Source organism: Amphibalanus amphitrite, unplaced genomic scaffold (genome assembly GCF_019059575.1).
Source record: "Amphibalanus amphitrite isolate SeventyFive unplaced genomic scaffold, NRLGWU_Aamphi_draft 000384F_arrow, whole genome shotgun sequence".
NCBI lineage: Eukaryota > Metazoa > Arthropoda > Thecostraca > Balanomorpha > Balanidae > Amphibalanus > Amphibalanus amphitrite.
The window spans coordinates 196,028-223,395 of NW_024881878.1; the positions used below are offsets into that span (position 1 = coordinate 196,028).

At 49.9% G+C, this 27,368-nt stretch overlaps 1 protein-coding gene across 1 annotated transcript in view; it reads left to right on the forward strand.

The window, feature by feature from the left end:
• Nucleotides 1–1,150: 1,150 nt before the first annotated feature.
• The window catches only part of LOC122390157 (AT-rich interactive domain-containing protein 3C-like), a 36,686-nt gene continuing 10,468 nt past the window's right edge, over nt 1,151–27,368 (forward strand). Inside the window, exons 1-6 of the mRNA XM_043382839.1 lie at nt 1,151–1,717; nt 3,422–3,526; nt 8,671–8,838; nt 9,027–9,365; nt 21,943–22,015; nt 26,119–26,302. Coding sequence (XP_043238774.1) covers nt 1,628–1,717; nt 3,422–3,526; nt 8,671–8,838; nt 9,027–9,365; nt 21,943–22,015; nt 26,119–26,302 — 959 coding nt within the window. The 5' untranslated portion in view covers nt 1,151–1,627. The remainder of the gene's footprint in view (nt 1,718–3,421; nt 3,527–8,670; nt 8,839–9,026; nt 9,366–21,942; nt 22,016–26,118; nt 26,303–27,368) is intronic.

Genomic DNA, 27,368 nt, shown 5'->3' on the forward strand with positions numbered 1-27,368 from the left:
TATGTATTTGTGTGGATATGTGCCGGCTGTTTGTTTTGGAGTAAAGGGTAAACACAAAAATATGTTCCATGCTCACATTCTGGCATACGCATTACGCACCTATAAGGAAAAATGTAGTAATGAAGGATAATCGATATTACATTTTCCATTGAGGCGAGCTTGCATTGTCGATATCCTGCAGTCTGCACCACTCGAAATTACGGTTGAATTTAGTTTTGAGATACTGCTCAGTGCACAACATAGCGTTTGACTTGAAATGATAACCCTTTCAAACAGCCCTTTCCATTTCATTCCATTACAACCATTTCATCAACCCTTTAAACAACCCTTTGGCGCCCTTTCATAGTGTGCAGTGTGCATTGTGCAGACTGCACACTGCACACTTATACACACTGTGCAGATTCCTTCCCACCTCTTTGCTACCTTACAGTGCCATATTCCTGCCATGCATAGTTACTCCTGTCCCTCGTCCCACCCTGACTGTATCACAGTCTTCCCCATCCTTACGGATCCTCGATCCTGCCTGATTACTCACCCGTGCCGCCCTGTCCTCTCTCCTCGTCATCCGTGGATACAGCACGGTCCTCTGTCCAACCAAACGGCCCAATTAGGTGGTCGCTGTGTCGCCGGGAAGCCCACTTAGCCAGCGATTAAGTGCCGCGGCGGTATCACGACATCTGTTGGTGGCCCCTGGCAGCAAACACCGCAATTAAACGCACATTTCAGCCGCGTGCCCGCTCGGCCACGATGGAGAAGCGAGAGGGAATTGTACTGAAATGGTGGCAAGCAGGGGAGATACGCTCTGAGTGAAGTTGTTCTGTCGTTGGAATCCCGTGTTATCATAAGCATGGAAAGAGAGAATTATATGCGTGCATTCTGAGAGAAATATGAGACACATTGTGTAAAAATTTAAGCATTTTGTAAATTGATATAAAAGGTATAATAGGTATGTAAATGATGACGTAACTGGTAATGCTGTAAATTATTTGCCTCAGGGCCGGTGAACCGCATTAACTGAATGAATTTCGCGCGCGATTTTTCAATGGTCATTTTTTTTTTATAAATCTCTAAATTTTACCTTGAAAGTTCGGACTGAGAAATATACCTCGCATATCAATTAATAGATAAAAAAGCGAAAAGCATATCGGCACACTGAATGCAAGTTTTACCTTTCCACAACCGTCCGATAAAGCTACATGAGGATTTACTGAACTCATATCGTCACTCCCCTGAAGCACAAACCGTTGGGTTGTGCGAAAGAATACAATGGTAATACTCCACTCTCTCCTCAATATAGTTGGCTCTGATCACGCAAGCACGCTCGATTCAGGGCAGCCCCACCCTGGGGCGGCCGAATTCCCCTGAATATGAGCAAGATATCGGAATGATCGCACAGGCACCGGCGAGGGCGGCCTCTGATTGGCTGATGGCGGCCGGATCCCTCCTAGACGGCCTGTGATTGGTCGAGGGCCGGCGGTCGGCCGCCGCCAGCCGCGGCCGAGCTCAGTGTTCAACATACGTTGGGGAGGAGAGGATCGCTCACGTGCACGCGAGACCTCCGATCACCCTCGACCGCCACGACCAGCACGCACGTGCGCCACGTGATTCAGAGACTGCACGAGAGTGAATGCCCGCGGCACGTGGGATGTACGACGTGGCAGTGCGAGGACCTACCGTGACCATGGAAGAGACGGAAACGCCGGCAGAAGTGGTCAAGGTAGGTCACACTGAACACTGAACAGTCGGGTGAAATTGCTATATTTATTAATAGGTGGGAAGGCGTGAATTGCATAATGCATCTGATAAGAGCACGCTATCAAATGGGCTTATTCGGTTATCCACCAACGTTAGATGTGCATCAGATGTGTAACTAGAAAGATGTTTGCCTAGAACAATGGTTTTAGTATGCATTCAGTGAATCAATATTTGTCTGAAGTACTTTTAGAAAGTTTAAATAATGCGAAAGGTTTATAGGAAGTTGGGCTAGGTAATGCATACCTAGACCAGAGAAGTATACCTACCAATAGTTATAGATGTCTATGCCCTGACCTTGGTAACCATATTATTCGGAGAAGCGAGCTAAGTGAGCTACAACAGTGGAGTTCAGCCAGAGCCTCTATATATTAACAAATAATAACGACTACTTTGATTGTTATTGAAATTGAAAATAAATAATGTTTTATCGGCTTTTAATTACACTCTAACGCAATGTCCCAAAATTTGTCGATTTGGGTGGGAAACGACATCCAAATGAAATTCATTTTCCACTCTCACCACCAATTTTAAGAATAATTTTCCATTCCCAACCAAGAAAACCTAGATTTTTACCTATAGAAAGAGCAGTTGTGTGGATGCCCGGTTTAGCATCAAGCGTCCTACACCTTAGAATAAAATGCATGTTTTTTTTTGTCGTTTTTCACTCTTTTTTGGATCTAATCGAATCAGCAGTTTTTCACTCTCTCCCCTCTTTTTGATGGGTAATTTTCCCCTCTGACACCCAAGACAAAACTCAATTTTGGGACACTGCTCTAACGCCTACCAGCCCCATGTTGTTTAACGGCAACAGTCATTAGTCGCTAAGCTAGGTTTGTGACTGCCAATTAAACATCCAACTGGATAGCTTTTTTCAATAAAACCGAACTTTGCTTTCCTCAAAGTAGTATTGAGCTTTCCACACATATATGATTATCCATAATGCTAGGATGCCTCCGAAAATAATAATTTAATGATGCCTACATTTTATTAGAATTTACACCAACCACTGGCATTTCTAGGCTATTTCGCGCTAAATCTAATTTTAGCCCAGCATTTCCGCCCACCCGCGCGCGGCGCCGCGCCGACCAGGCCCGTGATGACGTCACCGGTCGGTCCTCGATGACGTCATTAGGACGCCGTCAGCTGGCTCGGCGGCCGCACACTAATGACCACCCCTCTGTAATGGCCGCTTGGACGCCTACGTTTCCGGCCAGTGGGCTGTTCGGCGGCGGTGGCGGCGCGATGGTGACAAAAAGTGACGAACATTCGACGGCCTCGGCGGGCGGCGGACCGATGACGGTCGATGACGTAGATGATGGCAGTGATGACGCTAGAGACGGGAGGGGTGTGGCCCGCAGTGGCCACTAAAACGGCAACAGTTGGTAGCTTATGCAGATTCTCCTTTCGGCTCAAGAAAATGATTGATGGTCAACGTCAATGACAGATATAAGTACATTCTTACCAAAAACTCTTGCAATAATTACAATAGTAAAACTTTTGCAATAAAATAACAGTTATCGATTCACACCTGCCACGGTGAAACTCACCTGAACCCCCCCCCCCATCTCTCTCTCTTTCTCCTTCATCGCCTATCGGCTGTTGTATCTCCCTTTGTCTCGCCACCTTCCCCTCACCAGCAACTGACGCTTATCCCCGCTGGTTTCAGAGCGGTGTGATGACCAGCTCCGCCTGGGGTGCTGCCGCCGAGCAGTACCGGCAGCTGCTGCAGCACCAGCACCATCAGCACCAGCACCGGGGCGGAGACGATGAGGTGGGTGTGGTGACACCATCTCGAGGTCTATCATAATTTTCATGCAATGCCATTATTGCATGATTAGCTGTACTGAAATGTTTTAAATGTCTTCAGGATCCGGAGTGCCCTCAGCGTATTGGTGTTGTATTGGTGTGGTAAAGCTTCAGTTCGTTTAAAGCTAATAATTTCTTAAATGAGTCATAAATATCTGCTCCCAGAGAAAATGTTAGCAGTTCAATGTTGCAATGTTTTAGTGCCCAATTTTAATTTTTTAAATTTTATTGGCTCAATGCCTAGGCTTTAAATAATATCCAATGTACAAGAATCGACGATACCAAGTAAAAATCGATCTCATTGTTTTCCCGTGAATCCCGTCCATTGCATAGTCGCTAAACTGACATTTTCACGAACTGACAAACATGACTACCCCTCACTACCCAATGCCCTCGCCGCTCACGGTCATGCCACTGAACTGAGCGGTGTCACACGTGTCAGATCGCCCCTCCCTCCCCCTCCCCGAGGGGCTCACCCCAGTCGTCCTCCAGTGACCCCTGACGTCAATGTGGTTTGTTCGTCGGCACGTGTACGCCCCCCCCCCCCCCCCTCCTGACGCCGAGGTGTACTGTACTGTGGGACGGTTTGATTGTCGAGACATGTCACACAGTTATAGAACACAGTTTACCCATGAAAGTGATGAGCATTGATGTGATCACTTCACTTTTTCGCGAAAGTAATTGAAAAGCAAGAACTAATTAAATGCTAAATCGTATCTTACTGCAAATTTAAGCGCATGAATGTTTTAAAATTGAAACAGTTCTGATGCCTAAATGTTTGCAATTCTCCCTTATAGCAACTGTAAAATTATTAACCCTCGCCCGCACATGCCATTTTCCCATCCTAGAACGCATATAGGGGGGGGGGGGGGTGCCATCCCCCGCGCCATTTCGTTCCTGTTGGAGATAGAGCTTCGCGGTAAGACCAAAAAGATTCTTTGGGAAGAGACGAATCTAATGATACCCAGTTTTACCTTCTCATGTCAGTCATTGACCTTCCAGGTCAGGTCAAACTAAAAAATGTTGCTGTTTTGGGTTACCGTTGGATATCAAGTGCGCTGCTTATCATATATCGATGACGATGCCGTTTTCTGGTGCCAAGCCAGCTAGAACCTCTTTGTCACACTACCCGACCAGATTTTTGCTGCTGAGGTCATTTCAGGTCAAGTTAGGTCAAGGTCAATGATATGTGTTTGTATGTCTGTGTGTGTCTGTGTCTGTGTGTATACTGATGTGTGCACCGAGTGCTTATGTGTCCATATTACATGAAATCATGATCTGAGGAGCTTTTACCAAAAATGAGTCAAAAAACTTCACGAAAAGTAAATTCAGCTTGCTAAAAACGCAATTATTTTAGATGGCCTAGGTTGACCTTGACCTTGACCTTGGCCTCTGTACATCGTCGAACAGCATGTTCCATTATAGGTGTGAGGTAAGACTTGCAAAAAAGGCCGAAACCAAGGCGTCAAAAGCTCACAAGGCTCATAGCCAACGCAAGATGTTGAGAATTGGTCATTTGGGTCATGACATGACCTGAAAAACAAGGTCATATCTCCGAACCCAAAAACCACAGAAACTTGAAATTTTCAGTGGACATTAAGAAAGGATAGAGGAGCAGCTTTACGAAAATCAGGCTTCTATCTCTAAAAATATTGAGTATAGATGAGTATAGAGCAGAAAAACTACCTGAGGGGTGGCAACCCCCCCCCCCCCCCCATGTGCGGGCGAGAGTTAACCCGCGCCCCACTGGGGTCTGCGTATAACACGCCCTACTGGGGGGGGGGGCTATTCATAGCCCCCCCTCCTAACTCCGAAACTACTGGGCCGATCGTCAAAATTCAAACGGCGTCTGATAGCCCCGGAAAAACTGTCGAGCGAAACCTAATTTCATTGACCTCGAGGTCACCGATGACGTCACAGGTCAGGTCAAAGTAAAAATTATTAGCATTTTGGCTTGATTCACGTTTTGGGCTCTGGCCGCCGTCTTACAAGTCAGATCAGGCTCATTTTTGGATCACACACTCGTGAACAGATGCTCTAGCTACCCTGAGGGTACCAAACTTGTACTTTGATTTTCAGGTCAAGGTCAGGTCATCACAGGTCACGAAAATATTATATCATGCCGTCGGTCACGTGACACATGTTTTATGGTCCATTTAGGTCAGAGATTTCGAATTTGATGTCGTCTGTGTCATTCGAGGTCATTTTGAGTCGAATTTAGCTTATGTTAGGTCACTTTCAGGTCAAAAAAGGTCAAATTTTGAAGTTAAAATTTTTCAACAAAAGAAGGTGTCTATTGGATGCAGTTTGAGCTCAGGAACACGATGGTGCTATTTATATTGGCGTACGATGTCAAATACGTGCTGAAAAATTGATTTGAAAAATTAATAATTGTGAATTTTTTGCAATAATGCGTAAACTTGGCCATTTTTGAAGATATTTAGCTAAAACTTGCTAGAGTCAGTCATATTAATGCGTTCTATCACATATATTCCGGTTTTTTCGAAAAGTCAAAAACTTTTTGAAAAAAATGTAAAAATATAAATTTTGGAGATTATTATATAAAATTTTCGAAATTTTCAAAATTTCGAAAATCCGAGACAGCAGTTTGATAGCGCAGTCAATTCTGAGTCCTCTCATGCAAAGAAATTGGATCTAGCTTAAAAACTGAGCTCTTGGGAGCGATTGCCGTGGTTCAATGTTTTGCGTCGAAATCGGCCGAACATGACGTCACTCTGACGTCATTTCCGGCCGACCTATTACGAAGACCTAGGTACGAAGTTCAAATTTTGACACAAGGTGTCAAATTGATGCAGCCGAAGGTACTGAAAGTTTAGGCGTCGATACGTCAAGCGGTTCGGAAGTTATTGCAGAAAAACGGGAGGGGGGGCTATAAATAGCCCCCCCCCCCAGTGGGGCGCGGGTTAACAAGCGCCACAGAACGTGAATTACAACCTGCAGCTCTTGTAGCTGACACAGTTGAAACCATGCTTGTAATTTGTAACTCAACGCCTGAAAGGGGATATTTCTCTGGCATCGTGACAGGCACAGGTTCGTACCGTCAGTGGAGGCCCATGTTTAGGTAAACTCCAGAACCACTGCCTCCTGTGTATCCCAGAGTAGACGCCCCTCGCTTCTGTATCAACAACATACCTCTCCGGTATCCGTGATCTACTCAGGCCGGTAAACAGAGCAAAGGGGCGCGTGAAACGATGAGGTCTCACAAAACAGTTATGTGGGATATTAAACCCTGGGGAAGTGTATAGTTTAGTCATTCGTGCGAATGCATGTCCCAAATGTTATCGACGGACTTTTATATTCGTATCATTGATTTCGCCATAATCAGAGGATGTCCCGTGACCGTCTCGCCCTGCGCTCCCAAGTGGGACCCCGCTAGGGCTGCCACGATCCCACCGGGTCCCACCGGGATCCCACCGGCGCGCCGACGCTCCGCCCAGTAGGCGCCCCCGGTCGGCGGTCGCTCCCGCCGCGTGCGGCGGCTCCGCTCGGTACATATTTCACACATCTCCGGCGGCGCAAGTCGAGTACAAATCGCACCGAGGTACGTCCGGAATGTTATCAGTCTGAGCGCCAGTAACAGCCCACCCCGGGGGGGATGTGGACGGGAGTCTGCAGTGGGACTCCTCAAACAATGGTGCTCAATGGGGCGATGAATGGTGGCCACTTAGCTGAATGGAAAGTCATCAACATTTGCATAATAATTCGAGTCGCCTCACTAAATGGTGGCACATAACCAAATGGTAAGTTGGATCGACTGTATCGGTTACTGGTTGACAGGAATTTCACTGGAGCATTCTCAGCTCAAGGTATAACAATCGGCCCATCTGAGGCATCGTATTATTGTCGTGTCAGAGCCACCTAGTGTAACCGACCCTCTAACATTCCAACGAGTTCTCATTAAACCTTCCGGACAGTGGGCGAACGATGCTGATGTTTGGGAACGTCTCTCGGTGGCGTGGCGTTCCCATAGGACAGGTCCCGTATCGAATATTTATCTGGCCCCTCTCCGCGGGACACAGACGCGTATGACAGCCAGGACATCGGCCATGGCAAAACATGCGTGTGTAGTCGATGTGAACTCACAACAAATACTGAGGATGGAGCTGCCACCTGGGTGTTGGCTCCGACTGAAGAATTGCTGCATATCATTGCCGGAGGTGGCTAGTGATAAGTGATCAGTGATCAATTGTCACTGAACAATGAACAGTGGTCCACTGATCGCGGTTCAGAGCAGTGATCTTCCTCTCAGAATGCAGGGCTACGAAAGGAGTGGTGGTCGCCAAAGCTCTCTCCTCACCGAAACAACACCGCACGCCCGGCCCCCTCCTGCAGATCTCCCCACGACTCTGGACAGTTATATGCGAGCCGGCCAGTCTATTCCGTTAGCTCACCGAGATTTTACTGGGTGCTTGCCGTCACCCGCGCGGACTCAATTTTGAATTAGCGCCGACTAATGTCCGTACAGACCGGTCATGACCATCTATCTCGGGGGGCCACCCGCAGCGGTGGGCAGCGGACGCACCTGGGCTGCTGCCGCCCCGCCCAGCCACACATCACCTCTGACCGCCCCCATCCCCCACTGATCTCCTGGAGAAACAAACAGCCACGCCGGGCCTCAGCATTAATTGTGTCGGACGTGCGCGCTGTTCTGACCGCACCCCGGCTCCGCCCGAGCCATCACGACTGGACGGCCCAGTCACGCCGGCAGAGGGGCCGGCGAACAATCAGCAGTTTTGGCTAACCGCACCTTAGCCCCTCGCCGTCCTGAGCTTACCGACCCCACCTGCAGTTACAATAACTGCTGTGCTTGGCGCGTGCGTGCCAGGGTGCGCTCTGCATTTTGTTCACTTTTATCTCACTGAATGGTTAACTTAAGTATGAGAATCTGGAAACCATTTCGGAATTCAGGAAACGATTAGTTATCTATTTTTACGTCATGCCAGTTACCAATAATTGATAAGCTCTTTCCAAATCCACCATTGTGCAGTATACGCACTACGATCACACCCGCGCATATTTCACAACTCCGACTCCGACACAATTCTGATATGATGGCATCACCCTAACCTCATCTCCTCTTATCCACAGGGCGCGGTTTCGGACGCCGATTCGGCCCCGTCGCGCGGCCAGTCTCCCCTGGAAGGAGGATCTGACGCGGAGACCAATCACAGACCGATCAGACATCAGTCTCCGGAGCACGGTGTGCTGGAGAAGCTCAAACGACAGGTGGCCAGCGTCTCACAAGCACATACGATGGTAGGTGGAGGCTGGGATGATGGAGATGGGCAAGCGTCTCTAGGACCGGAGGATCTTTGTTGCTTACTTTTCGCATGCATATTTTGGTTACTCTTACCACGCAAAGGAAATGAGAAACCGGAATCATCCTCAGTTCAATAAATGAATATCTAAGTAAATCTTATGACGAATGATTTGTCGATTTTCAGGATACGAGCGACGAGTCTTCCGACTACCGGCTCCAAGATGGCATGATGTCTCGCGCGTCGGCCGATCCGTCGTCGCTGCCGCGCCACCGTCTGTCGCCGCAGTCGCTGCTGGCCGCCTCCATGGCCAGCAACCCGCCGTCGCTGGTGCCGCTGCCCGGCCTCGGCGGTCTGGCTGGCTACGGCGGCGCTGCCGGCCGGGCCAGCAGCGCGTCGCCGCCGGCCCGCGAGGCGGCTAGCCCGCCGAACAGCTCGTCGGGCCACTCGCCTCGCCAGCCGGCCGCCGCCACCGGCACGGGGAACACGCAGGCACCGTGGAACTACGAGGAACAGTTCAAACAGGTCAGTTCATACCGCACAATGCACATGATGCTCTTCATGGATGGATTGTAGAGGCACTGGCTCCACCAGAAGCACTGGCTAATTATCGGTTTTGCCCGGAATTAGTAATGCCAGCTCGTTGCACGTTTGTGGTTGCAGTTGAAGCTGCTCGTTGGTGTTGAAATCCGAAGCTGCCTGAACCGGATAACCCACTCGGTGCCACTTCGTACACGAAAAAGTTCTGAGCGTGGGCGTCAGTTCCATGAAACTTACGATTATCTAAGCTATATGTGCGCCACAGCGCAACACGAAAGGCACGACTGCACAGAGCGGCTGATGCGATGCGCTGATCCGTTCCACAAAATTACGGCACAGGCCGCCACGGGCGGTTCGGGCCTAACATAATCCCCCCGCTCGTAAACCGAACCAAGTAGCTAGGTAAGCATTGTAAATTGAACCTTACACGGATCCTTGATACTTGTATAATTCAGGGTTATTTGCTTTATCGCCAGGTAGCCGAGAGCAGCCGTGTATCATACACTGAGTGGACGTTTAGTGTGGCCGGGCGGGCAGTTTCATAACTAACGGACCGTGTGAGCTGTGGCGGAATCACGCCAAATACCCTGTCAAACAATAGACTTGATTGGCCAGTAAACATGCTGGGTACGGCTCGACGGCGTGTCGCACCCGCTCATGGTGGCCACAAGTCACGTCCGCGGCCGTAAACGCGGCGGCGGTGGGCTTGGCGGCGGCCGGTGCAGCGGCGCGCGCGCGCCGGCCGCCGGCTCGCGGTGAGCCGCTCATAATCGCCGAGCGGGCCGCTTTACTGCCGGCCAAGCGGCGCTGGCCCGCGCGCCGCGTCAGCGCAGCCGAATTTATCAGCAGTTCGGCACCACGCCGGCCGCCGCCGAGCTGTAGATTTATGTACCGCGCGCACGGCGGGCAGCACGTATTTCTGTATGACAAAGGCCTCGGCCGAGCGGTCGAGTCGGCCAACGGAGGTGGCGACGGGCGGAACGCGAGTTTCTGCGAATTGCAGAGCGCGCGGCGGCGGCGTGATGATTGCAGCCGATTGTGTGGTTGCTTTGTTATGATGTGAACCCATTATGTACACAGGCTTAGTCGTGATTGAGACCACGAGCTATTTTCCCCGAAGCGCCAACCGTTTAGTGAGTTGCATCGCGGCGATTTCTGCCATCCATCATGTCAAGCACTGTCATTAGGAGCTGGATAGTGGGACAATTTCACGCTGCGGAGCCATATCGTATTGAGACGAGAATGTGAAAACGGTGGTGCAATCGGGCAATATCGTTATGTTGCATGATGTGGGCTTGATGAAAGCGCCCTGTCGGCACATTACATTGAGTTTCGGACAGATCGAGGGGCCGTTTTCGTGAAGGCCATTCGAGCGTTATGGTCGGCGGTGAGATGCAGACTGGCCACTATAATTGGACTCTGGATTGTAGTTTTAGCAGGCGTGCTAATTTTAGATTGTGCTATGGCATATCTGGCTTGTTTGCGCCAGTGATGACTTGCTGAAATGACAACATAAACTGGGAGGCATGCCTTGGAATATTTAAATACAAAGGCTTCGGAGAACAACTATATATGGCCACAGCCTCACGCTGGGATTTATTTATACGGATTTGTGCTGTGAATGTATAAGCGTGTACCTATGGTTCTCGGCCATAGATAATTAGATGCATTATTTCTACTTTTGCCTGGAAGAGCATGCAGAAGCTAGCTTACTGCTGGATCGGGTAGAGTTTCGAATTAAAGGTAGTGTGCCAGCTTTCTTGGACCGTATGGAGTTAATGGCCCAGATAAGGAGAACCGGATTTTTAGAACTTATCCATACCTTCAAAACTCATGGAAACGTCTTAAATTCTTCAAATTTTGAGTACCCCAGTGCGAAATTCACCCCGACGGGTTGTCGGTCGTACCCCAACCACATTTCACACCACTATGAACAATAAATGCACACACTGAAATCGCTATTACCGATATGCTCATCCACAGATAACAGTAGTACTGGATTGGAAACAGGATTCCGGTGGCTGCAGTAAGAGGCCGAAAACAGAACCGAATATTTCGTGCCCAGACTTCGATATCTTCTCACACAGGCAAAAAAATGGTTTATGTGAATGAAACTTATAAAGAAGCAAACTAGCCGTGCTCGTGTTTATTGCTGCATTTTTGCATAATGGCAACTTATTTTACTAAACGTTGCTGGTTACACTTTTCTCACCGTGGTGAGGGAACGTATGCCACTGATTTGATTATAATGATTTCCCACTCTCATCCACAAAAAAGTACTTGTACATGGGAGTTCGATCTCTTTATTTACATGCTAATCGACACCAGTCCTGTCACAGCGAACCATCCAAACGTCACAATTCAACCAACGTCACAAAACACCCCTTCAAGTGTCACTTCGCTTCGCCTGCCCTCCCAATTTCATCAGCGACCTTACTTCCCCCGCCTTACATCTTCTTGACCCTGCTGAGCTTTGGCCTCTTGTCGCTCCTCGATCGCGTTGCACCTGGGGTGCAACCCGATTGCCGCTGGGGTGTCTGCTTCCTGACCTTCGATGGACAGCACTGTCTTGAGTGTCTGCCTCACTTATCAGTTACCATGTTTCCACACTTTCCAGCAAATAGATTGAAAACCGTCGCATGCATCTCTGGAAGGAGGCTCCTGACGTCGTGGCTATCATTGCAAACGACTTCCGGTCATTTCGACATCCCGGTTTACGACTATCTTCGTCACTGCTTGGTTGATCACAGACCAGCAGCTGGTTCCTGTTAGCTTCCGTCTTCGGCAGTTGCCTCCAAATATGGCAGATCCTCACGGTGAGGTCGATGTCTTCCTCGTCTTTCTCCAGTCGTACCTCCAGCGGCGTAGCCCCAAGATAGATCAGCAGGCTGGCGGAGGCACCGTACTTGTTACGCCTGGTGGCCGAGCGTGCCAAGGGCGCCAGAGCTGTGTTCCAGGGAGGCCTTGGCGCTGTCATCCAGGTCCTCCATTTCAGTGGATTTCGCCACCTCGGCCACCGGCTCCTGGATGACAAGTGCACCATCCTGCTGTCGCTCCTGCTGTGATGCTGATGGTGCCATTCGGGCGGAGGCGTCGGCGGGGCTGAAACGTGACCAGTGACCACCATCTGAGGCCCTTTAGTTCGACTTCGGAGTACCGCCTCATTCTCCAGGAACTGTCGGACACTCGACCAGTTGTAGTTGCCACCTGATAGCTGACATTGTCATTCGTGAAGAACGCATCGGTCTGGTCCTTCATAACCTGCTTCTGGTGTGAGTGGCGTGCGGATGCCATGGCTAGTTTTCGCTGGCCGCTCGTGCACAGGGGGCATCGCATAATCCACGCTGGTCAATACTGACAGGACTGCGCCGCTCTTGAGCCGACGGCGCTGTCTCGCATGCCGGTGCGAAATGACCGATCATCTTCGAAATTTTCCTTTCTGAAATGCAGCTCACACATGCAGCGGAATAGTCCTGATTTCACTCAGCCCGGTCAAGGTGACCCATGGCGCCAACCCACTGAGCCCGTAGAGATGTTTCGGTGAGAAAAAGCGAATAGGTGGCATGTGAGACATCTCCTGTTTTAATCTTTTGTTTCTCTTGGTTCGTTGGGTTGTAGCCAGAACGGCAGTTTTTTACCGCTCATTCCCCTCCTCCATTGTTGATGTACCTATACGTATGGAAGGCTTTGCACCACACTTTGTTTTCAAAAGAAAACAACACGCATTGTGCCCTCTAAATAATCAAATTAAAAGTGAAATACTTTAATTTTTCAAGCAAATGAAAGTAACATTGGTAGCTTCGATTTTAAATGTAAACGACAAAACACAAAAATGACGATTTCTTGCAATACACAACACACAAATTATCCACCCAGCAGCACGCGAGAATCCCATTTTGGCGCCGTCGCATAAAAACATTCGGCCTCTTACTGCAACTGCCAATATTCTGTTTCCAATCCAGTACTACTGTTATCTGTGGCTCATCCAATCAAGTTTCGATAAACCCGTTCATCATCATCTCCTGCGGTTTCGAACACGCCTGTTAGGTGGCTTCTGATGCTCGTCGAGGTCGGAATTTCCAAATACGCGTGGTGCGTCGGGCCGCGCGCTCTGACTTCGGCCAAGAAAAATGCGTCAGCTGATCATTGTCATTTCTGCCACTTGCGTGTGGTGAAATGGGGTCATAACTTATAAGGCGGCTTTTTCATATCAATTATTTTACATAAAATCATATTTCAAACCATAAATAATGTTCGACAGCCAAATAAAAGAAACAATACAATACGGGCTTACAGTTTAAGGCTCGACATTGTGTTGTCTACGATTAGACAGCTGATAACTCATTCCCGTGCGTCGTATGGTCGTAACACTATAATGACCTTTGCTTATTGTCACAAGTGCACCGCATTCGCGATTGTTGCCCGACGCCTGTTTGCAGGTGAGCCCACTACAGTTGTTATACATATAAAAACCGAAAAACTTTTAGGCGAAAAAGGCACTATTCCAGGCCCATTTTTGATTTTTTTGCGATATTAGGTAAAAACAGAAGCTTCTTATCCTAGGAAAAATAAAATGGGAAATCTTTCAAAGGTGGCACACTACCTTTAATGGCTTCATTGTTAATATCTTACGATTCATCCGCTGTGAGCTCTACCGCACACGGCTAGCATACTAATTAATGTCTGGTTTATTCATGACTGAATCATCCTGGCCGCTCGGACCGGTAGTCGTTAGAAGACCGCTTAGTACTGTTGCGCTGCTGGACAAGTTATCTGACGCATTTAGCATTGAATGATTATTAGGGTGTGTCATTTTGGGCACTTTTTTCGCAAAACATGGTGCTCCACTGATTTTATCGTGCCCCAGACACGTAGAAACCGTGTGACATTTTTTATTTCCCCCAAATATTAACACCCATGCGGCGCCGACCGCCGACACTTTGGCCTATCTCTCAGCATTAGCGACCTCAGCGCCCCTAGCGGCAATGTTTTGAACTAACACGCTCGCTATGCTTTGGGAGCTTACGATCATCATTAAATGCATTTTACCGAAATGACGCCTTGCTGCTGGCTTGTCTGGCACTCAGAATGTTGGTGAAAATGTGATGTTATGCATCTTAAAGCACGAAATAGTTCTGTGTTAATGTATATTGCATAGTACTACCCCCGATCCCCGTCCTGGTCTGACGGGATACGTACGAGCGCATGTTTATAGTGCCTGCTATTAGGTGTCACGTTTTTTTTTGTAGCGTCGTTCACTGCATAGACCCCCAGATTTATACTGGACCATTTTGGTTCCAGATGGTATTTGATTTGGCGTGATGAGAACATTATGACGTACAACGGTGGTAAAGTCGTTGATTGATACAGGTTTACTCGCTCCGGTGGGAGGCAGTAGCGGCGGAACACCTTCAATTAAGTGGAGGGGGGGGGGGGGGGCACTGCCGACTTTTGGTCCCATTCTTTCCATGCAACGCCCATAGGGCTAATGTTAAAATGCCCAAATCAGAGGGGGCACGGTGCCCCGGTGCCCTCCCCGTTCCGCCGCTTATGGTGGGAGGGCGGCGTGTGGGACTCAGAAGGAGACTAATGGCTTGTGTTGTGCCTTTGGTAGGACCCTCAGTATCACCGATGCAGGGCCTTCAGAGCCTCCAATTAGGGGCCTTTAGAGGCACTGGTGTGGGGTCCTCACAGACGCCCGTGTGGCCCCTCAGAGGTGCTAGTGTGAATCCCTCATAAGCGCCGGTGAGGGTCCTCACAGAATACAGACGCCGTTGTGGACCCTCAGAGACACTGGTGTGGGTCCGTTACATGTGGGTGTGTGGCCCTTAGAGCTGCTGGTGCGAACCCTTTAAAAGTCGGCAGGGGGCCCTCAACGACCGGGGAGGGGGACCTCAGACCGGCAAGGGGCCCACAGAGGCCGGCGGCATTTTCAGAAGCGCTGTGGGGTCCTTAGATACCGACAAGGTACTCTGAGACGCCAGTGCGGCCCTCAGTCTCTGGTGTAGGGCCCTCAGAGTTGCAGGTAGGTGGCCGTCAGATATGCTTTTGCCGAACCCTCACAGGCGCAGGTGTGGTTACCTCAGAGCCACCAATATAGGGTTGTATAAATAGTGTGGCACTGGCTTGGGGGACCCTCAGTGGTGTCCTTATGGGCCCTTAGAACCACGGTGCTGGTTGTGAACCCTCAGAGGCCCTGCTGAGGGCCCTCACGGTCTCCGTTATGGGATCCTCAGAAGCCGGCGTAGACCCTGACGGAGATCTTATTGTGGCTACTTAGGGGCTCATGAGGTGCTCTTACGAGACCTGTGAGGTCTTTCTCAGCTGAAATATAGTCAGCGTGGACCCTCAGAGGTCAGTTGGTACCGCAGGGGTCTTTATGGCCGGGTGGGCTCTCAGAAGCACCAGTGAGGGCCCTCAGTCTCACAATCGTCGTAATGGGGCCGTCAGAGACATTGGTGTGAGGCCATTACTGATTACAGGTTGGCGTAAGGCTCTAGATATGGCCCCTCTTGGGCCGGCAAGGACTCTCAGAGGCACGCTAGCGGCCATAAGAGGCCGGTAAAGGGCCCTCAGAGGCCGCCAGTAGCCTTCAGAAGCCGGCGTGTAACCCTCATGGACAATTTAGTGAGGCTTCTTTGGACTCACGAGGTGCTGTTACGAGCCCTATTCTTTCTGAATCGAAATATGGCCAGCATAGACCCTGAGCGGTAAACCGGTGCCACAGAGCCCCTCCGACCCGAGGGGTCCTCTGAATGCGATAGGGGGGGGGGGACTAGATGGCACGTGCCTCCTGGGACCCCCTGACTACGCTACTATTTCATATGCGTCATGTCAGGTATTTTGGGCTTGCACCCCAACTTGAAGAATGTTCCTGGGCCCCTGTGATAATATATTGTATTCATTATAGGTATTCGTCATTAGCTTGCACTCTCTGCAATCTGCCCATACTATTATTTGTCCCTAGACGCGCTTACAGAGAGCAGGGATAAGCCCATACAGGCAACGGCCTGTTAGTTTCGCAAACAGCCGCCAGGGGCGCTAGGGTCGCCTATGTTGTGAGATAGGGCAAACTTCTCTCGCTCGGCGCCGCCTGGGGGTTAAAATTTGCGGGAAATTAACAATGCCACGCCCTTTCCACATGAGTAGAGCACAATAAAATCGATGGAGCACCTTGCATTGCGATTAGTGACACACCCTAATGATTATCAACGCGCTTCCCAGTGTCTCTACTATTTTGCCCTTTTTTGGTATCAATAATCAAACTGTTCTTTGCCGAGCTGTAACGCAGCCGTATACCAGTATGGCATCGCGATGCTCACTAAGAACCCATATCGTACAGTGTACTTACTCTGCACTACTGTCTAGTATCGTACCCTATCACCCCCAATCAAAAGGTTTCCTATACCTCACTGTACCGTACCGAACTACATATGCCAACCACCAGACAGGCGCCTCGATCTGGCAGGTACCGGTCCGGCCCGACCGACCAGACTTTCACTGGCCCCGCCCCCGAACATCGGTCGATATTAAACACAGGAAGACATCCATATTTATGGCGCCCCAGTTGGCGGCTTTACGGCGACGGCGCAGGAAAGGCGCGGCAAAAAGCGCGCGCCGCCGATTGGTCGACATTAGCGGCGCCTGCCGGAAGGTGGCGGTGGTTTGAGACAATGCAGTCGTGGAGGGGGTCCAAAAAAGGGTAGCCTTCAGGCGGATAACCCGACAGGCGCCCCTGCATACGGGCCTGGCAGTTGGTTTGCATAGTGCTGGGCGCAATTAAAAGTGAAGTTTTTGCTCACAAAAAAAAACTAAAGTCGTATTAGTATTTTGTCGCCTACCTAAATGATATTGAATTATTGAGAACAGCTTCAGCATCTCACGGAGCTACCTGAGCTAAGGAATCTTAGCCGTACAGCAATGTATTTCCACTGTGCACAAGCCCAGACCAAAGCACGCTAAACTAGTGCCAAATTCATTTACCCAGTTAACACATGTCTGCTCTATTACGTTTCTTGGATACAAGATCCCATTCATCGTGACAGCACGCCGCGTTAGATTGATGAATCCTTCCGTTACGAACCCCAATACTGGAGCTCGAGACCAGTCGCCAGATGGTCGACAGTTGTCTCTGGGCCGGAAATCAGAGATCCCTGCTCTCTCACCATGAAACTGGGAGGGCGTTGTGATAGGGTGACTGGGGCGGGTGTGCTTGGCGATACGGGTAGGGCGACACAGCACGTGTGACTGGCTGACACGTGTGACGACCCACACGTGCTGCCGAGACAGCAGAAGGCTGCTCAGAACCGACGGAAATGGGGTGAATGCTGGCTTTGATTCTTTATGGGACCCCACGTGGATCACAGACGGAAGAAGTGAACACATTAATTATTGCTCACCTTCATCCTAATCCTGAAGCTTGTTTTTCTCTAGTGTGAAATGAAACATAGTAGTTACTTTGCATTGTTCGCTATATCGCTAATATTTTTTGCTGATTCGGAGGGCTCTTTATTTCGAGGGTCATTATTGCTCTACATTAAACCAATGATAAGATGAATGCCTGCACAACGTGCAGCTCATTCTACCTGCATCAAACAATGTTCCTATTCCGGATCGTCATCATACTAAGCCTTTTTATGGCGAGACTTCAGCGGCGCCCATAATGGCCTAGGCCTCTGCTGACCTGGTCCGCTGCTGGCCACGTCCTCTACTGGCCGAGCACGACGGCGTATGATTGGCCCTGGATATCAGACGACCGCTGTGATAATCACTTCCCGTCTACTCTGCGACCGCCCCACCCAGTGAGGGGCCGCCTCCGCCCTCTGTGCCGAGAGAGAGAGAGAGAGAGAGAGAGAGAGAGAGAGAGAGAGAGAGAGAGAGAGAGAGAGAGAGAGAGAGAGCCGCAGAGGTAGAGAGGAAGATGATGGATGACACGGCCAGTACGGGGCGGATAAATATCCCGCTGCTCTCCGGTCCCGCAGAGATATCGCTGCTGAGATCCATTCATCATCGTATCGCCGGCTGTATCGGTCTTATTTTAGGCTGATGTGCGCACCGGGCTGCTGCTTCTGTGGAGGAAGCCGGTGCGCTCAGTATCGCCGAGTCTTTCTCCTGTCTGATGGAAAAGCACAGACCACGTCTCAGCTCAGCCGGCACGCCCTACGCTTGATCATCGCCCTGGCCTAGTCTCTTGCTCGACAACCACCCCAACTCCGTGTCAAGCCACCGTTACCGACTACCTCATCTCTCGGTCCGATTTATGGCTCAGAGTCGACGCATCAGTCATCATCAGCGCCGTTCGTCGGTGCCGACGGTAGCCGTTCGTCGGTGCCGACGGTAACGGCAGAGTCGTTATCGACGCGCAGGTGCGCCCGTCTCACGGCGTCGGCCGACGGCCCCGGAGTCGACGGCTAGAGATGATACAAATGGTGAAGTGGCATGCCAAGTCGGCCGAGTTAATGGGAGCAAATTGACGTGATGAATTCAACGGCAACGATGCACATGAAAATAGCTTTCAAGAAATGCTGGCCTCTCAACGAAATGTTGGCTTCTCAACGAATGGGGTGTAATGTCCCGGACTCCCGATCATATGAATGGTTGAGTTTGCTCATTTGTATCATGGTGTAGCATCAAGTAAAATACATGTTTATCAAGTACATGTAGCGCACACGTTTTCTTGGCCACTCACAGGTCGTCATAAGACCTTTGCTAGCTCGGAAATCAAGCGTGATACGTTTATGTGATGAAAGGCAGTCTTCCAATAGATGCCAAGCGGTACAGCATACCAAGTCAGGCGGCTTGAAGATGATCAGCGCAATTGCCTTATAATTGTTACTTTTATGTGTTACCCTGCAGTCTCCGATAGCTCGTAGTGTTGTGCGGTGCAGTATACCAACTACCAGAAGCTACCTTGGGCAATGGATGGCATTGGCACCAAATGGTGGTCGTTTTTCACGATGTTTGTGCTATCCTTTACATTTTCTTGCATTCAATTACGAACAGGTAGCTGTGGTTCTTTTGGTATTCCTACTGCCCTTTGGCCCACAATTGAATTATGACAGCCAAGCCCGTCTCCACTCGCATAGGCGGCGGAACGGGGAGGGCACCGGGGCACCGTGCCCCCCTTTGATTTAGGCATTTTAACATTAGCCCTATGGGCGTTGTATGGAAAGAATGGGACCAAAAGTCGGCAGTGTCCCCCTTAATTGAAGGTGTTCCGCCGCTACTGTCCACTCGTCGCAAATCGAGTCAGTCAGATCCTAGTCGATGAATTAACGGGGCACAAAAACACGAGCGCTGCAGAAACAAAGAGTTCGTCTTTTCCCTCAATGGTGTTGGTCATTTCAGTTAGATGAGGTCCTTTTGTACCACACAGACTCGCACGGTAAAAACAAATTTGTATCGTCGTGACCTCTCAGTTCGCAGCTAAAAAAATCGGTGTCACACGTCATCCTCTCCCAGAAAGCAGGACAGGATATAAAGCACATGACACACAGTGGATTACGCCGTTGGCATTTCAAGTTTCGTCACGCTGACCCCGACTGTCAGATTGGGGCGGCGTGACGTCGGTCCGACGCCGTGGGTCGTGTCACGGACAGGATATGGCGGCAGGTGACGAGCCAGTCACTGTCAACGAGTACTTTACCTCCGGTCCGGGTCAGGTGAAAACAACAACAGCCGTGAAACACGTGGCTGGGACACACTTCAAGCGCTGAAATGTAAAACGGAAAGTTATTTAGATAATTTAATTATCCATTTGATATGCAACCATTTGCTATTGGCTATGTTCGGTCATTGTCTTTAACTTTAATTGATTTTTGCATCCTATCTTGCTCTTTTATAAAGATGAACCAAGCACATTGGGGCTACCCCCCCCCCCCCCCCCCAACCGGCATCCACGAATACAGAAACTTGTGCGGAAGCGCCAGGAAGCCTTAGCGGCGCCGACCGACCCGGGAGCCGTCAATTGAAATTCAGACCGGGAATTGGATAAATTCACGTCCGCTTGTTTGGCTTCAAATCAATCGACCCATAGGTTACGGGCCATCTCATTAAATGCGGTGCCGGCGATGGACTGAATTTATGATGGCCTCCTGCGGTGAAGGTCGACCTGCAGGAGCTGACATCGAGGAGCAGAGGTGATGTTTGGCAGCGGCTGAGGACAGAATATAGTCCTCTGAGAGAACAAGATGAGATCGGTGTCCTCATAGGGTAGAGTGGCTGTATGACTACCTATAGACTGTAGTTCTTTGACGCAGCACAACGCACTTCATATTTTTTATTCACCACCGAGTTCTAACATTATCGCAGAACACTAAAAGCCATTGCCCATGGTCATCACTGCTGTGAGGTCCTTGCTTATTCGCATTTTATAGTGTTCATATATTGAAGACTTGTGGATGATCACTTGAAATAATCGAAAACAGTTTGAAATAATCGACACAGCTCAAAAGAGTCGCAGTTGTGTTGCCACATGTCCCTCGGACTCAGGTGCTGGCATAGGGGGGGGGGGACAGAAGGGTAGGGATATGACAGGTGACATTTCGTCAGTCACCAATGGCAAATAAAGGTTAGACTTCGCCGATCCATCGACACCAAATATCGCCGGTATTGTGACGAAATTAGCTACCTACGTCACTGGGTACCACTGACCAAGGCTCCACCTCAGCGGGCTGACCATGGCGCCACTCAAAGTGCATCGCCGTAGCCGAAATCGGGCAACCGCGCCGCGTTAATCACATTTTTGCAATGATGATAGCGTGCAGACATGCCCTAAGTGCCGCAATTACAACCAAATTCATTCGCTGTTATTGGGTAGCCAAATATTATCCTGTGTGTATGGCATGGGTATGTGGTTTTTAATCGGCATTCAGTGGGTAATCAAGTACTATAAATGTGCAGTACAAACTGGGCTGGAATGTGCGGAGCGATTACACAGCCGTGGCGAGCCTGGGCCATTTCATTGTCATTATTGCTGGTTCCATATTATGTGCGCATCGTGCAAGATTACATTTGGTTGCGTGGTATGGGTCGTTATGTTAGCGCTGTAGATGCGTATTATATCAATTTCAAAGGCATTCATATTATATTTTCGGCGTAGAGTAGTAAGTGTCGTAATGCCTGAAACATTTAGTTTTATTCATAACACGTGAAAATGTATCTATTGTAGAGCAATGTCTATTGTCTACAGTCGTAGCATCCAGCGTATAGCTTTTGCAACTGATGTTTAACGAGGACTCAACTAAATGGTTTTGTAAACGGTATTTTTATCTTTGTTAAAATACCACCGGGTACCACTCTGTCATAAATAACGTTACTGATAATAATTTTACTGTATAAGTCTTGGTCCCAGGCTAGCTGTATTTTCCCTGATCAGAACCAGCGATTGCGATTTATGCGTCTCGATGACAAATGGAATGGCTGAGCCATTTCGTAACGCAGCCCCGCCAGCGCTACAAGAGAGATCACGAAATCCATTTCACGCACTCACTAATCCATCAGGATGGCCCACTTGGATTGTGTTTGGCAGCACTTTTTTGATAGTGATATTCTTGCGTTTCAGTTGTACGAGATCGACGAAAACCCCAAGCGCAAGGAGTTTCTGGACGAGTTGTTCCGGTTCATGCAGGAAAGAGGTGAGTTTCATGTTGAGGCTAGCTCTGGATTTATTTTTTTGTACTGTAAGTGATAAGGCATCGAACGAAGTGGCTAAATGCACAGACGACTCTGAAGTAGACTCGTATTATCCGCTCCGCGGGCCGTGAGTCGACTCACGGCCCGAATCACCATTCCGTTCCGATATCGTTACACGTGACCACCCGCCGATCAGAGCCCGTCGCTGTTTGGTAACACACCGACCATCACGTGATCGGTCACGTGAGGTGTCGGTCGGACGGCCGGCGCGCTGCGAGTCGGCGGGCGGCCGGTGCCCACCACCGCGCCGATTTATGATAATTCCCGATCGTCCGTGGGAAGGCAGCTCCAATCACTCAGTGTGAACTCGAACGTAAGACATGCTGAGCGATCAGCCAGGGATCGGCTGGTGGTCAGTCGACCGGGACTGGAAAGTAGGCGGTATAGAGTGGCAAGAGATATTACATTTAGCGCTGAGTTTATCAGAGACATGTCCGAACGACACCCGTAGGTGTGTTGTTAATTGATCTAATATCTTTACGTTTATGATATCAATTGTTTGTGTGATACGAAACATGCGAGTAGGAGTTGAACGCTGCTTTTGAATAATAGTTCAACTTCAGAATACTGTGCAGTGAAAATAATTGAGGGACTCTGCGCCAGGCGAATAATCATGTGACTTTTTGTCGCACTTGAAAGTTTATTAGGAGTATCAATACTAATGGCGCTGAAAGCTAGACTAGGTTTCATTTAATTCTGCACGGGCGTCCAGAAGTTTGTTCCAAACTCAGCAAGTGTTTTTGTGCCGGGCTCGGAACTCGTCTTGACAAACAAATGGTCCGTTTTTGCTGTCCGGTGGTGGAAAACACAAGTAGCCTTGGCAGGACAGGACAGCGAATTAGATAAAGTGTCGCGCAAAAACAGGCACAGCGTGGTGCTTGATATGATATACTGCACAGGCACAAATCGAGGCGTTAACAGGACATGGAGCCTGAGTGTCTACTGAATCAACTGACGGTGACATTGATTGCTTTAACCATCTCACAATGAGTCTTCTGAGTGCTGATGAATCAGGACGTTTATAAGCTCCTTGACTGTTAGTTTGTCTGATAGTGCTATCGATTAATTTTCAGCGTTTCCTTTTCTACGATTTCATTCCAGGCTTTATGCATCTTTTAATTTCAATTGAAAGACTGTGATAGTTGTTCCCTTATTTACACTAGGTATATTTAAAAACTCATACATTCCCATCAGCATCATCCTTTCTCAAGAGAAAGGTGAGCATAAGTATGCTACAGACAAGCCTTACGTGAATGAAATAACCGTCAACTATAAAGGATCATATCAGAGACCAATAAAGCACGAATTCGCTGAGCGGCCGGCACCGGCCATAAACCCACACTGGAGACATGCAAAAAGTGGCGATAAATCAATGGGCTCCTGCCCGCGTTGTCGGACGATAACTTGTGTCTCCAACTGGGACGGGCCGGGCTCCCCACGGCACGGGTGACGTCGGCTCGCCGGCACGGGAGAGTCGCATACCGGGCCGGCTGGAGGAGGCGCGGCCGGGCCCTCCCATCACCGGCTGAGCGGCCTTTGTCTCCCCAGAGCGCCCGTTGTCTCATTCGTGCGTCCGGCGTGTCTCCTCCGTGCCTCGGCTCATCCTCTTTGTGCTTCACCAATAGAGGAAGGCAATCAGTCTCCCTCGTTGAACATCTTCCCCTGAATCTATCAGTTTCCACAATAACAGTCAAACCCGTAAGCTTGCGTCATCGATACATCGCATGTTGGTCATCCCTTGTTCGTATAATTCCTTGATCTACTTGTTTGTTTAGTTGATGTTTTCCCTGCCTCGACGGCCTGACTTTGCCATAAGCATTCCCCTGCATGCTACCTTTTCTCCTGCCTTACCAGTGTAACCAGTTACCAGCGATCGATTCATCACATGATCTAGCATTATCCGCAACCGAACTGTCCCATTATCCACTTTTTGTCTGTTCTGTTATTTGTATTTCATCATGCACTGCTACCACTTTATCCGCATCCAGTCTGCCCTGTCATACACATCCCGTCTATACACATATGCATTCTATCATCCATACCCCGGCCTGTTCTGTTACCCGTATTCTGTCCTGCCCTGTTATCCTATCCGTACCCAGCCCTGTCCTGTTATCCACCCATTCGGGTCTGTCCTGTGACTAATTCGCTCAGTTGCGGTGGAATTCGGCAGGTCCACCGGGCCCATTGTCACCGCCGGTGGCCACTGCGCCGGACCCCTGGAATTGGGTATCCCTCGCCTGTTGGGGACGATCAATCAGCCTCTGCGACGCCCCGCCCAGTAAAGCTGTCTACATAAAACGATACGAAATTACCGGGTCGACCGTCGGCGCCGCGCCGACGCATTTCTCCCGTGTCAAACGCTCGGCGGACGCTCCACGTGTAATTTCCCGGCGTCGGTCCGACCAGGGACATTATGGGTTTACGAGAGGCACCCCCGAATGGCCCGGATGGACATTATCTCAGCGGGTTTTATGTGATTGGATGCTACAATTTTATGCCAGAGTCGAAAAGAGCCAAGGCCAGTGAGGCAGTGCTTCTTCTGGGCAGGGACATAGCGCGTGCACATGAAACGGCGAGGGCGGAGTCGGCTGGCGGGGGATAAATAACGAGCGCCGCTTTGTAGAAATTCACTTTGTAATCTAGTATACCGAATGTATGCTATTCTTTCTCGGAATATTGCGCCTCAGGAGTGCGATGGAAACAGAAAGGTTTAACACAGTGACTCATTTAGTGTCAACAAATGTTTCATTCTTGTGGAAGCCATGAAACTGCTGAACCGACAGTAAATTTTCATGAGCTGCCCAATCCAAAATATCCTCATATGGCCGTCGATTTTCCAAATTTAATCAGCCAGCTGCACATCTGCTCGGCTGACGTCCGTCCCGTATCATGTTACGACACCCGGCTACTGTCCAGCTCGCGTCGGTTCCGACAGCTGTTTCGTCGAGGCCGACGACCCCCTCTCTCACCCCTCACTCCCGTCTCCAGTTGGCCGGGTGATGGGCGCCGTGATGCGCCCCATTCCATTCCACCTCACAGAGACTGCGGTCGACTCCTGTGCTGTCACTCAGTTCACCTCATCCCGGGCAGCCACCTGCCGCGACCGATGCTGACGTCACTTCCGGTGGCGGGTCACTGACCCCGGGTGTCGGCAGGGGTGACGAGGGGAGAGTGTTTATGTCGGCACGTGTGTCTGTCGGGAGCGACGCGTCGACGCTCGCTCGCCGGGCGACAGCTGAGGGATCAGGGTAGTTAGCGGATCTTCAGCTGCTAAGACTCGCGCCTGAACGCACGCCTATCTCGGAAGGAGAAAAAATTTACTGCAAATGAAGCCAAGCCTGATTATGTATTTGATTCCGATTTTCAAACTAAAAATAATGAAGGTAATATCACAAAGCTATGCAGAACGGTAAAAGTAGACAGTAGTCATGTTAAACGATTATTTAGCAATGGCATACCCAGTATCCACTGAAATGCGCGTTTTAGACGGGTTGAGCTCAACATTTCGATTGCCTTTTGAGGTCCCTGCTCTGTCGCCTGTGGTTTGTCCTTCACCCTTCCCACGGGGAGCATTCCTGCATTCTGACCCGAATTCCGTGGGCGGCTTCATACCAACCATCGTGGGGCGGCCCGCTGGGAGGGTCCACCAGCCCCGTATCGCCCCATCTGATTATATCAGGGTCCCACCGAGGTCAGAAACTCGCCCGGATTCGCTGTGGACCCCAAGCAGCTGGGTGCTACTGACACTGAGCGCTCCGTCAATACGAGACAGATTCGCAATTCTCGGGAACTGGAATTGATGTAATCTTCTTGCTAAGCTCGTTCGCCAGACAGTCGAAACGTCTGTCATGAGTTCAGCACCAGATTCGGACTGTTATCAAGGAAGCCATATAGCCGCTGCGGAGTCCCTCGAACCCTGGCGGTCTGTCGATTGGCCTTGACCGCGTGACAATGAATCAATTAATTTGTGGTGTTTGAATGCATGCGTACAATGTGGTGCAGTCTTATCTTGTGAATAAAACATGCGTTTTTCTTCTTTTCGCAGGGACTCCGATCAATCGCCTGCCAATCATGGCCAAGCAAGTTCTGGATATGTATGAGCTCTACAACCTCGTGGTGGCACGCGGCGGCTTGGTAGAAGTCATCAACAAGAAACTGTGGCAGGAGATCATCAAGGGCCTGAAGTTGCCCTCCTCCATCACATCAGCTGCATTCACTCTCAGAACACAGTGAGTGCTCGGTGGTCAGTCATCGGAACCAATCACTTTCGATATCAAGCTCCACTCACTTTCAAACTCTGTTCGAAGGCCCGCGCCTGCCGGCCCTGTGTTCCGCGCAGACGCCCCAAACGTTCACGGAAGGCGTAAGAGCTCATTCAACTTCGGAGAACACGCCCAGGCTCCGTCTCAGCGTTCACGAATCACGATTGCAGGCCGCCACGGGTAGACATCCTTTGTTGCTAGCCCGGAAGTAGCGCCGACGTCCGCCAGGGCTGAGCTTCGAGCTCCCATTCCCCAGCTCTCAGCTCCTGGATCCCAAATCTCAACCGCCGTCTCCCAGCTCCCCACAAAGGCCCCACCACAGTCGCGGCCGGGCTGCTCTCATTTGGCCGTAATGGCATGCAGGAAGCCGGGCCGAATCTGGGCGCGATCCGACCTCTTACTGCCGACTGCCGGCGGTGGCCGCCGTCTTCCCATGACCGGCCGGCCCGCAATAAACCGTATCACTTGTTGAAAGCGGTCGCCATTCCGGCACCAGCGGAATTACATAAATTATTGCCGGTTTATACGCGCCATAAGCGGTTTGGTGTTGGCCCCAGCTCGGACGATTCCTGGATTTAATATCAATAAAACATGACGGTGAATGAGTGCGCCGCACGCCAGACACTCATAACCGTCGATATAAAGGCACGAACTGCGGCGGCCGCTCCCACCCTCTCTCTCGCCCTCTTTCCGGCCCTGGCTCTCTCCCTCTCCCTATCTACGGGCGAGCGCAAATGTCGGCCCTGTGCACGGGGCCATTTTTGGCGAGCGTTTTGGCGATGGATGATCAATTGGGGCACTCCAATCAATAATTTGAATCGATAATTGGCCAGAAGACTAACAAAAATAGCAACAAAAGCACACATTGCAAGGTTGGCGAAAATTTGGGAATGCTCATTGCTTGGTCTAGTTCGAATCGGGAAAATTATAGTGCCACTCATCAAGCAATTATTATTTTGAGGAAAAAAAATGTATCGTAGCAAGTGCAAGCTAGGCATCGACGGGCCTTTCTACTGACTATGCATAAAAGTTG